A 13,189-nucleotide genomic window follows, 5' to 3' on the forward strand; every position below is an offset into this window, starting at 1 on the left:
CTGATAGTTTTAAGCCTTATTGGAAAGAAAAGTTCATTGATAAATTACCTTCATTATTTGCTCACAAAGTAAAAGATGAACTTGTTAATCCCACTACGGGATCCGTTGATTATGAAAACTTAACCTATGGTGATTTGTTTTCAATCATTAAAAAACTTGGCATTAAAATGTGTGTCGATCAGAAAATGATAAGACAACAATTAAAAAATGCTAAGAAAGCTAAGTATGAAATGAGTAATTTCTGTGAACAATTTGATTTGCCTCCCATTGCTCCTAGCAGAAGACATAGGAAGAAACCTGATAATTTCACTAAAAAATATCGTCATACTAAAAGAAGAACTGTTAAGCCTGAAAGGCCTGATAAAATCTTTAGAAAGCATAAGCGTTCTAAACCTGCTAAACCTTCTAGAGGAAGATGTTTTAATTATGGTAAAAATGGGCATTATACAGATAAGTGTCCAAACCCACCTAATAAATTAAAAAATAAAATAAATTCTTTGAATATTGATGATGAAGAAGATTGTTCCCAAGATTGTTCCGATTATGAGTCATCCTACATTGATGAAGTTACTTCTGATGATTCTTGCTATCATTCTGCTAGCGAATCATCTAGTAAAAATGTTTTCAAAATTGGCTGCAATAAATCCTGTTGTGATAGTAAATTTTGCAATGTTACTTCTAAAGAAGAAGAACAAGAAAATTTACTAATTCCCTTAATTTCAAAAATTGAGAATGATGAGTTAAAAGATGAATATCTTAAAAAACTCAAGAAAACAATGAAGCATGATTTTGGAAAATCTGTTAAACCCAAAATCTCTCTTGATGAAACTTTGGAAAGATTTTCAAAACAAAAATCCAAAGTAATTACTATCTCAGATGTTGGGGATAAAATTAACCCCGAGGACACGTGAATCCTAATCAGGAAACATCTCGGTGTTACATTTCGGAGTTACATCTCGGACATTTGTTACGACCCAGCAAAAGAAGATCGTCTAGGTATAATGACGTCTCGGTCTTATCAAACCCGGCAATGGTATGAAATAGCCCGAGATCTCCTGGTCTGATCGGAGCGAACATATCTCGGATATTTATGCTTCGGAGATTTGATAGAAGCCACGAGACTATTCGGGAAGTTGAATCACAGCCCGATATACAAAGACTGCCTTGGTATGATAACACCTCGGATCTTCCACAACCTTGTTACGGTGCGGCAATATTTCGAGATCTCCTAATCCTTTCTGAGCGAACATGTCTCGGATATTATCACCTCGGGGGTTGGTCGAAGTGTGTTACAATTGTCTTAGAATGAGATAAGGCCAGTATCCTGCAAGATCAGGGATAAGCCTTTATCCCATTATTAATGGGATAAGAACACTAGTAACGTGGAAATTAAGACTAAAGAGATACGAATGCAATTCAATTTGTACTCTGCGGCCTTATTCAAATTCCCTGAAGATAAGGTTAAGATTCAATCAGACTATGACTTGAACTCCTAGTTCAACTAGGTTTTAAGAGTTCCGGTAGGACTGCGACTACCAGCCTATAAATAAGACCATCACACCATGTATTATACAGATTATCTCTGAGCTTTTGAGATTACAGATACTTTCCAGGAAATTAATTTGTACTGACTTAGGCATCGGAGTGGGCGTAGTCGGCACCCCCGACTAGTTGTTTGTTGTTTTACAGGAATCAAGGTTGTGCGTTTGCAGAAGCAGCGAATCAATTGGAGACACGTCACCATACCGGAAACTGTACCAACAATTTGGCGTCGTTTGTGGGAACGAAGAATTGTTCTTACGAAAAATAAATCCATAATGGTAACTACATGACGTTCTAATCTGGTTCAAAACGAAACCCAAGAAGAAGCGTGACGCCCTACTTAAGATGATATCCGCGGAGAAGCAGAGTTTGCCGGTCCAGAGGCCAGAATAACCCAGTTCAGCCAACAGCTGGCTCAGGTGCAGAAGAATGTAGAGGACTTGCTGGCTTAGAATGCCTTGCTGATAGCTGCTCATACTCCACCACCATTGAATCACGATGCGGTTGAAGGAACGAATCCTAATGGAAACTCGGAAGAGTCAGGGGAGAGAGTCGAGCCACGGATCGAGGACCGTGTGTAGCCTATTAATCCGGTTCCATCTCCACAAACAGACTCTGAAAGAAGGCTGCAGTAGATGGTCCTAGACTTGGGCACAAAGTATGATGCACTATCACGAACTATGGATCAGAAACGAGATGGGAATGAGTCTCTCGTGGACAAACTCTTTCAGCATAAGGAGTCTATATTTACCGAAGAAGTATCCAACTTCGACCTGCCCGGAAGGTTTAAGGTACCCAATATCCCTATTTTTTCAGGTAGTGAAGACCCGGTGGAGCATTTGGATAACTTCCAATCTCATGTGTCCTTGCACAAGACACCTGACGCTGTGGCGTGCCGAGCTTTTCCACTCACCTTGTCAGGAAATGCCCGAGACTGGCTCAAGAACCTTCGCCCAAGGTCGATTGATAATTTTTCAATACCCTTGGAAGGAAATTCCTGGCCCAGTTTGTGTCCGGAAGAGCTAGAAGGAAACCCATAGGGTATCTACTCTCTGTGCAGCAAGGACCAAACGAGTCTTTAAAGGATTATTTGCGGAGATTCAACCAGGAGAAGTTGGAGACAGAAAGTGCACCAGACGACTTTATTTATGGTTCAATTTTCCAAGGATTGAAGAAAGACGGACCATTGATGGCGAACTTGGCGTTAAAACCCCTAAAGGATCTTCATACCTTTATGGTAAAGATGGACAGGTACATTAATCAGGAGGAAACACTCCAAGCCCTTCTCGGTAATTCCCAGCAACAACAACAGCCTTCCACCGAGATGCCCAAGAAAAAGAAGAATCCCGAGCCCACGCAGGATGCCGGTCCCGGGGAGTACAAGAAGGCGAAGAAGAATTTTAGAGATTACAAGTGGACTCCATTAAATGCCTATCTCACCGAGGTACTTATGGAACTCAAAAAAGATTCGAATTACCAGAGACCGAGACCCATTTCAGGAGATCCGCCTCCACTCCTGGCTCACAAATACTGTGCCTTCCATGATTCATATGGCCACTTGACCGAGCAGTGTGTATCATTGAGACAGTTGATTGAGAAATTTATCGAGAATGGGAAGCTAGTCCGATTTCTCGTTAATGAGAGAAACCAACAGGAGTGGGACCAATATCCGCGACCTAAGAGAGAAGAAGATCGGAATGAAAGGAGAAACTATAGACCAAGTCAAGAAGAAAGAAGAAGTAGAAGCAGAGAACCAGCACATCAGCCTCAAGGAGAAGAAAGAAGAGAAAGGAGCAGGAGTAGAGCTCGGGCGGAGCAGCAAGGCAACCTTCCTATCATCCACACCATCTCGGGAGGATTTTGAGGAGGAGGAGAGTCCAATTCGGCTCGGAAGGCATATGCCAGGCAGCTGGATGATTTTGAAGTATATTCGGTCCAAAAGCCCCTAAAGTCTCAGAAATATAACCCTCTGATTATAGGGTTCTCGGATGATGATTATGTTGGAGTCTCACTTCCGCACACAGACGCCCTTGTGGTCACCCTAACAATAGCAAGTTATCAGACTCAACGGATCCTTGTTGACACAGGGAGCTCGGCTGATATTCTGTTTAAGTTAGTCTTTGATCACATGGGAGTCCCAAGGGAAAAGGTGGTCCCGGTCTCATGCCAATTACAGGGTTTCGCTGGAGAAAAGGTGCTGCCTCTCGGTTCTATCGATCTCCTTATGACGGCGGGGACTTATCCGAGACAAAAGGTCATCTTGGTGAAATTCTTGATAGTTGACAAAGTCTCGGCCTATAATGCCATTATCGGAAGGACAGCTCTCAACGACTTAAAAGCTGTGACCTCAACACCGCATCTCAGTATGAAGTTCCCGACAGAAGAAGGAGTTGAAGTGGTTAAGGGAGACCAGAAGGAGGCTAGGCGTTGTTACAACTTATCCCTGAAAGACACCCCGAGGCAGCACAATCTGGGTGAGAAAGCTAAGGAGGACGGGAAATAGCAGTCACCGTTGGGGGAGCCTGTGGAAGGCTTGGAGGAATTCGAAATAGGTGATTCGGGAAAGAAAGTTCGTATAGGCTCGCAACTCCCCCAACTCGTGAAGGAAGATCTGGTGGCGTTCTTAAGGCGCAATAATGATGTATTCGCCTGGAGCCATGAAGATGTGCCAGGGATTGATCCCTCGGTCATTGTCCATAAGCTGAATATGGACCCCAATCATCGGCCAGTGAAGTAGAGAAGGACTTTTGCCGCTGAACGAAATCAAGCTGTTGCAGAAGAGGTAGAGAAGTTATTGAAAGCCGGATTTATCAGGGAGGTGGATTACCCCGAGTGGTTGGCCAATGTGGTACTGGTGAAGAAGTCTAATGGCAAGTGGAGAATGTTCGTAGATTTCACTGACTTGAATAAAGCATGCCCGAAGGATAGTTTTCCTTTACCTCGGATCGACTTGTTGGTCGACTCAACGTCTGGACACAAGCTCCTAAGCTTTATGGATGCCTTCTCGGGATACAACCAGATTTACATGGAAGAAGCAGATCAAGAGTAAACTGCTTTCATTACAGACCGAGAACTCTACTGTTATAAGATAATGCCCTTCGGTTTGAAGAATGCGGGAGCCACTTACCAGCGATTGGCGAACAGGATGTTTCGGAATCAAATTGGCAGAAACATTGAGGTATATGTAGATGATATACTGGTTAAAAGTATTCGGGCAACCAAACTCATAGAAGACCTTCGAGAAACTTTCCGGACTCTGAGAAAGTACAAGATGAAGCTTAACCCTATGAAGTGTGCCTTTGGAGTTTTTTCAGGGAAATTTTTGGGGTTCATGGTATCACAGAGGGGCATCGAAGCAAACCCAGAGAAGGTCAAGGCTGTCCTCGAGATGGAAGCACCAAGAACAACAAAACAACTCCAACGGCTGACATGAAGGATTGCGGCCCTAAACCGTTTCATATCACGGTCAACAAATAAGTGCTTTCCCTTCTTTAAAATTTTGAGAAAAGCATTTAAGTGGAGTGAGGAATGTGAAGGAGCTTTCGGGAAGTTGAAGGAATACTTAACGAACCCTCCCTTGTTGAGCCGCCCTACTGAAGGGGAAATACTCTACCTCTATTTGGTAGTATCCCCCTCGGCAGTAAGCTCAACACTAGTCAGAGAAGATTCGGGAATTCAGAAACCTGTTTACTTCACGAGTAAAGCACTCCATGGAGCAGAGGAAAGATATCCCCGGATCGAAAAATCGGCGTTCTCTTTGGTTATCTCAGCCAGAAGATTGAGGCCATATTTCCAGGCTCATGCTATTAAAGTCTTAACCGAATATCCGATGAAAAAGGTTTTGCAAAAGCCTGACCTCTCGGGAAGGTTAGTCAACTGGGCGATGGAGCTCGGACAATTTGATATCGAGTTCCATCCTCGGACGGCTATCAAAGGACAGGTTTTAGCAGATTTCTTGGTGGAGTTTTGCAACATTCCCGAAGCAAAAGAACTTCCAAAAGAATTAACTTGGGTCGTGTTTGTGGATGGCTCCTCAGCACATGGCAGGAGCGGGGTAGGAGTCTTCATCAAGAATTCTGAAGGACAAAAGTTCGGTTTTGCTGTAAAACTGGATTTCGTCACAACAAATAATGAAGCTGAATATGAAGCCGTAATAGCAGGTCTGGCATTGTCCTGAGAGATGGGAGCAACTAACGTTGAAATCAGAAGTGATTCTCAAGTAGTGGTGGGTCAAGTCCAAGGACAATTTGAAGCACAAGAAGATCGAATGGCCAGATATTTGGAACAGGTGCGCCGATTCCAATCTTATTTCGAGAGGTTCGTCATCACGAAGATACCTCGAGATGAGAATACCCAAGCTGATGAATTCTCGAAGATTGCATCAGGAACAGATGAAGAGATTGAAGCATCTAAAAGGCAGATTATTGTTCTGACCGAGTCATCAATAACTCCGAGAACTGATGTCATGGAAGCAGATCCAACACAGGATGAACCAGAATGGGCTGTAGAGATTATTCAGTTCTTGAGAAACGGATCTCTGCCCGAAGACAAGGTTGCGGCTCGGAAGGTAAAGATATAAGCAACACGGTTTTGCCTCCTCGGAGAAATACTATACAAAAGAGGATACTTCGAGCCCCTGCTCAAATGCCTCTCTAAGACCGAGGCGGATTATGTTCTCAAGGAAATCCATGAAGGTGTGTGTGGAGACCATTCGGGAGGAAGGATGCTTGCACAAAAAACCATCCGAGCAGGTTATTATTGGCCTACGATCAGAAAGGATTCGGCTCTTCTCGTCAAGACTTGTGACAAATGCCAAAGATTCTCAAGAATTATGAAGGCAAGTCCCGAAAAGCTTACCCCCTCTCACTTCTCCATGGCCATTTGCAAAATGGGGGGTAGATATTGTCGAACCAATGCCTGTTGGGAAAGGGGGTCGGAAGTTCTTAGTTGTAGCTGTAGATTATTTTACTAAATGGGCAGAAGCAGAAGCATTAGCAGCTATAACCACAGCAAAGATCACAAGTTTCCTCTGGAAATCAGTGGTATGCCGGTTCGGGATCCCTCATGCTTTTGTCACAGACAATGGGAAGCAATTTGACTGTGAAGCATTCCGGAGGTATTGTTCAAAACTCCGTATCCGAAATTATTATGCCTCGGTACTTTATCCAAAGGAGAATGGTCAAGTAGAGGCGACAAATAAGACCCTGGTGAGGACATTGAAGAAAAAGCTCGATAAGAAGAAATGAGCATGGGTCGAATATGTTCCATAGGTGCTCTGGTTGTACCGAACCACAAGAAGAACTCCAACAGGCGAGACGCCATTCTCACTTACATACGGGGCCGAGGCTATGATACCAGTCGAAGTGGGATCCCTGAGCTTTCGTGTAGCTTACTACAATCCTGGGCTTAACGACGAAAGGGCCAAGGTATATCTAGATATTTCGCAGGAGAAAAGAGATGACGCTTTAGTTACATGGGCAGCGTATTAGAGTCGAACAGCTCGGTATTTTAACAAACAGGTGGTCCCTAAAAAGTTCCAGCTCGAAGATTGGGTACTCAGGAAAGTGAGCCTAATGACGAAAGATCCAACGGAAGGAAAAATGGGACCCAAGTGGGAAGGCCCATATAAGGTAGTAGGATGCTATCAGAAAGGAGCTTATCGCCTAATGACCGAGACAAGGAAGATACTCCCGAGATCATGGAATGCCGAGCATTTGAAGAAATATTATATGTAATTCTTTATTTTTCTCTGCAATTTTATATTCAATAAAGAAGATCTCTTTTCAAATCATATCAACAATTGTAAAAGTCTAAGAACTAGTTCGATATTCCCCCTCGAACGACTCGAAAGAGTTATGGGGGAATACCCAGAAAAGAATCCACCTGCATCTTATCCTCGGACAACCCGAAAGGGTTGTGGAAAGGATGCGGTGGGAGAATGTCCGATTCCTTTCCTCGAACGACCCGAAAGGGTTATGGGAAGGATATTACAGCAAGAAACTTCTACAAGTAAAGCAGCAGTTCAAGACAGAACGAAAGCACTTCTTCATCAAACTTCTCCAAAGATGATCAAGCTACGTCAACGTCCACTCGACTCCTCACCTCGAACGACTCGAAAGATTTATGGTGGGGATGCTCAGGGAAGAATCCGCCTGAATCCTTTCCTCGAACAACCCGAAAGGGTCATGGGAAGGATTCAATGGGAAGAAACCTCCCGATTGGAGGTTTTCGAAGGGATGAGGACTAGAATCCGCTCGAATCCTTTCCTCGAACAACCCGAAAGGGTCATGGAAAGGATACAAAGGGTTGAAACCTCCCGGTTGGAGGTTTCCGAAGGATAAGACTAAGGATATCCAAAAAAGAATCCACCCGAATTCTTTCCTCGAACAACCCGAAAGGGTCATGGAAAGGATACAAAGGGTTGAAACCTCCCGATTGGGGGTTTCCAAAGGATAAGGTTATGGATATCCCGATTAGAATCCGCCTGAATCCTTACCTCGAACAACCTGAAAAGGGTCATGGAAAGGATACAAAGGGTTGAAACCTCCCGATTGAGGGTTTCCGAAGGATAAGATTAAAGATATCCTGAATCCTTTCCTCGAACGACCCGAAAGGGTTATGGAAAGGATACGACGGCGGGATTGGAGGCTTCCAGAAGGACATGAACATCCATGATAGTTCGGCCCAAGACAAGAAACCTCTCGGTTGGAGGTCTCCAGATGCTATGAATATGGATCATCTAAATTTAGAAATGAGGAAATTGAAAGGTTAAGACTTCAATTCAGTAATTTCATTTCAGTGATATATAAACTCTTTTACAGATTACAAAGATTTCAAAAATAAAGAATTCAAAAATAAAGAAAAAATTTAGGCCCGAGAACGACCATTAGCTTGCAGCTTCATCAAGAGGATCCTCTCGGGGATCCGGTGTGTCGGCATCCCAACTCGGAACATCTGGCATGAACTCTTTACCGAATTCTTCCATTTCCTGGACTGCTTCGTTAGGAAATCCTACTAGTTGCGGCCCAACAGTTTCGGGGTCAAACTTATATTGGGGATTCGTCACCAAAGTTTGAAAGTTTTCGAACCCCCAGTTGAATCCACGAGCCTAGCTCTGGTCTCGGAGGAATGGCACATAACTTAGCTGCTTCAAATAGCGCTTCAGTTTTGCCTGGCCCGCGTCATATCTAGCTCTGAGCCTGATCAAAAGACTTTCCGAACGGTCCTGCGCTTTAACAGCTTTGTCTCTCTCAGCCTCGAGTCTTTCAACTTCAGCCTTCAGCTTCTCATTTTCAGCTTCGGCATTTTGGGCATTCTTGCACGCTTCGGAGCACTCGTTCTACACGGCTGACAGGCGAAAGGCTAGTTGATCTGTACGGTCCAGTTCAGCAGAAAGACTCGCGACAGAGCGAGTATACCGCTCATTTGCCTCAAGTACTTCCTTCTTTAAACGAGCATTGGCAGAACGCTCATCGGATATAATCAGGTCTCGGGAAGCAAGCTCTTCATCTCTAGATTGAAGGAGAGCTTTCAAAGTAGCCACTTCCTTCTCTAGGCCCGAGATTCGAGCTTGCACTTCGGGAGCTGGAGCAGTAGGCTGCACTTGACGATTTTCGTATCTCTGCCAGAAGGCTGTCATCTTCACCAGAAGCTACAAAGAGGAAGGTAGGCAAATTTAAAATGAAGTGCTGAAAATTTGTTAAAACAAAGGTTTGTTTTCGGAAACTAAAACTCACCTGGTAATGAGAAATAAGAATGCCTTGAGCTATTTTATCGGGGGAAGAGACCCCTGCATTTCCCAGGAACCCTTCGGGGATCAGATTTTTTATGGCCTCCATCGGATGACCGAAAAGACCTCTGCCCAATACTTTAAAACTCGCTGAAACTCTAGAAGAGCTAGGGCCCACAGAAGGAGCGGCTTCCATATTCGGGGAAGCTTCCGCATTCGGGGCTGCCTCAGATTCATTTGGCCTTAATTCAGAAGTGCTGGCCTTAGTATGGGATCTGTCCCTATCAGAAGCTTCGGAATGCAAATCTGCCTCAGGAGTGGAGGCCTCGGTATTGACCCCACGTCCTTCAGGTTCTCCGAGATGTTGGCTCGCTTCGGATTGATCCACATTTCTTACTTCAAAACCAGCATTCGATGTATCCTGAACACCCACTTGCTGAGAACTTCTTGGCTCTTCGGCATTTACCTTCTCGGTTGTTCCCATTTGGGGCTTGGTTTGGTCAGGAGCTGTACATGGTTCTTGGGGGGTAACATGCCCCATTTCATAGTCACAGCTGGGGGGAGGTGGAGTTCCAGGACGCTCTGATGAAGGAGTCCGAGGAGTTCCTTCTTCCACCAAGTCTTCGACGAAAGCTTCATCTCGGGGGGTGCTAACGTCCTCATCCCTCTCTTCAACAGATTCTTCACCCAAAGGGGCAGACTCTTGCCGTACCTCCTCGGCATCAAAAAGCCTTATGACCGCCTTACCCCACATCCGCTCAACCTCTGAGATTATTTCAACTAGACGATCTCGGACACCGATTTTCTTTTTCCTCGCCGGATGCTTCACCCGACGTGTGACTTACACGTTTTGGGCCTCAATAATCGGTTCGCCCTCCTCTTCAGATCTCTTTGGCACCGGACTTGTTACTATGGAGGCTCCAGCATTGGTCTCCTCAAGAGGAGTATTCGGGCCCTGGTACGATGCCTCAGACCAGACTCGTCTCTTAAGACAAAAGGGGGCATAGAACCAGCTTCTTGTGTAGGAGAGACTTCCGGAACGAAACCCCGAAAGCTCGTTGATCCCTCTTTGGTATTGGTTCCAGCCATAAACACCCTCGGAGGGGTTCTCTTCACACCCGAGGCGGCCAGAGGGATTTTCTGCTTCTTCCTCAAAGGAACATCCTCAGGGATTTCTTCGGCTCGGCCAGAAGGTCTCTTCTTGATGACATGCCTTGGAGATGGAGGCGCATCATTTCTTTTCTTGACCGCCCCTCTTTTGGTGATTGTCCTCTTGTCTCTTGGAATATTGTATCCAAGAAACTGCCTCAGATTCTCCTCGGTCACAAGGTTGTCGAAATCGACTTCATTAAACTTCTCGGCTTTAACCCTGACTACAAACCAATCGCTTATCTTCTTGACATTTTCCTTGTCAGATATGCTGAGTGAAGGGGGTTCACTTCGGTCAGGCCGCAACAATTTCCAAGTCCGAGACATCCAACAGTTCTCGGACAAAATAGTACCTTCAGGGCATTCCCATTCTCCAGATACTCGAAAGATTGCTGCTCCCAGAATTTATTATTTGTCAACCCACTCTTAAGTTTGATGAAAATAGGGGGGTGGCGGATGCACAATTCGATCATTCCCTCCAAAGTCTGCCTCGGCCTGTAAATGTTCAAGAATTGGAGAATCTTCATCCAACACAAGCCTCCAAAGAAAATACGAAGCGAATAAATATCTCCAGGCATTGGGCATGATTTGACTAGGAGCAACCATCAGAAAGAGGACAAAATCCCAGGCAATCTCTGGAAAAGGTAATCGGAGTCCGACCAAGAACATCCTTTCGAACAAAGTGATATCACCGCCATCAATAAGTCGAGCTCTAGGGGTTTGATAAAACATCCTCACTGTCGGAGGGATGTCGTAGTTCAGGCGCAGAACACCTTCATGCCTTTCAAAGAGGGCGGTTTCCACCCTGCTCTCCAGGGGAGAAAGGTCTACGTAGCCGTCGGACCTTTTGGTTCGAGCCCTAGAGGAGGGAGGAATATTTGATGTTGTCTTCTTGGGAGCCATTTCAGAAAGAAAAAGGGAGAGCGGAAGTTTCAGAGAAAGAAAAGAAACTCAGGAAGATGGCGACAATGGAGGATAAAGAAAATATGAGAATATGTCAAAGGATGAATAGTGAAAGTAATCCAAACATTAAATACTCTCACCACGCGTCCGAAATATGAAGAGGCGCCATCATTTCAGTATCTCCGAAAACTGAAGGGGCGTACGGTTCAGATCCAGAAATTAAATGATTTAACCTCAAGAATATCGTGTCATGATAGCACGGCGTCAGGGCTTACGTCATAGCAGAAAAAGAAGCGGTAAGATTCAAACATTCAAATAGATGAAAAGACGCGCCATTCATGACAAAAGCAATAGCGGGTACAGGTTGGCAGGCGGTAAATAATTCCCTTAATTTTAATTTATTTTTGAAATTAGAAAATTAGGGGGGTAACTGTTGGGGATAAAATTAACCCCAAGGACACATGGATCCTAATCAGGAAACATCTCGGTGTTACATCTCGGAGTTACATCTCGGACATTTGTTACGACCCAGCAAAAGAAGATCATCTAGGTATAATGACGTCTCGGTCTTATCAACCTGGCGACGGTATGAAATATCCCGAGATCTCCTGGTCTGATCGGAGCAAACATATCTCGGATATTTATGCCTCGGAGATTTGATAGAAGCCACGAGACTATTCGGGAAGTTGAATCACAGCCCGATATACAAAGACTGCCTTGGTATGATAACACCTCGGATCTTCCACAACCCTGTTACGGTGCGGCAATATTCCGAGATCTCCTAATCCTTTCAGACCGAACATGTCTCAGATATTATCACCTCGGGAGTTGGTCGAAGTGTGTTACAATTGTCTTAGAATGAGATAAGGCCAATATCCCGCAAGATCAGGGATAAGCCTTTATCCCATTATTAATGGGATAAGAACACTAGTAACGTGGAAATTAAGACTAAAGAGATACGAATACAATTCAATTTGGACTCTGCAGCCTTATTCAAATTCCCTGAAGATAAGGTTAAGGTTCAATCAGACTATGACTCGAACTCCTAGTTCAACTAGGTTTTAAGAGTTCCGGTAGGACTGCGACTACCAGCCTATAAATAAGACCATCACACCAGGTATTATACAAATTATCTCTGAGCTTTTGAGATTACAGATACTTTCCAGGAAATTGATTTGCACTGACTTAGGCATCGGAGTGGGCATAGTCGGCACCCCCGACTAGTTGTTTGTTGTTTTACAGGAATCAAGGTTGTGCGTTTGCAGGAAGCAGCAAATCAATTGGAGACACGTCACCATACCGGAAACTGTACCAACATCAGACTTGCAGCATGAGATAAGTAATATTAAGAAAGAAATTATTGATTTGAAAAATGACATGCATCATATTAAACTTAATAACCAAAACTTAAAAAGTCAAATATTAATCTCAAATCTTCAAAAAAAATTCCAAGATAACAATGAAGATTTAAAGATTGAAGAAATTACTGGTAATCAACATGAGCATTTTAATGATCCTGAATCCAGCAATGCAACTGTCTGTTCCAGTAGTACTTTAAAATTGGTTAAACTTGTTAAAAGTTTCATACCACCCAAATGGTATGCCAAAATTACTGTTATTGTTGCAGATGATTATTCTTTTGATGCTATTGCTTTAATTGATTTCGGATCGGATATGAATTGTATCCAGGAAGGATTAATTCCTAGTAAATATTTTGAGAAATCTACTGAAAGATTAAACTTTGCCAGTGGAGATTCTTTTCATATTAAATATGAGCTTAGTAAAGCTTATGTTTGCCAGAATGATATTTGTTTCCCCATTCCTTCTGTGCTTGTTAAAAATATGAAGAGTGATAAAGTAATCTTA

At 43.8% G+C, this 13,189-nt stretch overlaps 1 protein-coding gene across 1 annotated transcript; it reads left to right on the plus strand.

Annotated features, from left to right (window-relative positions):
• Positions 1 to 2,731: 2,731 nt before the first annotated feature.
• On the plus strand, positions 2,732 to 4,045 carry LOC133876266 (uncharacterized). Its single transcript, XM_062314547.1, has 2 exons — positions 2,732 to 3,365; positions 3,522 to 4,045. Exons 1-2 carry the CDS (start codon positions 2,732 to 2,734, stop codon positions 4,043 to 4,045), a joined length of 1,158 nt encoding a protein of 385 aa, XP_062170531.1.
• Positions 4,046 to 13,189: the final 9,144 nt, after the last annotated feature.

This window comes from Alnus glutinosa, chromosome 8, assembly GCF_958979055.1.
Source record: "Alnus glutinosa chromosome 8, dhAlnGlut1.1, whole genome shotgun sequence".
NCBI lineage: Eukaryota > Viridiplantae > Streptophyta > Magnoliopsida > Fagales > Betulaceae > Alnus > Alnus glutinosa.

Excerpts from the sequence above, each read along its gene's own strand:
- LOC133876266 (XM_062314547.1), top strand. The coding sequence starts at position 2,732 with ATGGCGAACTTGGCGTTAAAACCCCTAAAGGATCTTCATACCTTTATG. Across the intron at positions 3,366-3,521 it reads AGCTCGGGCGGAGCAGCAAG|GGTTCTCGGATGATGATTAT; the intron begins GCAACCTTCCTA and ends CTCTGATTATAG.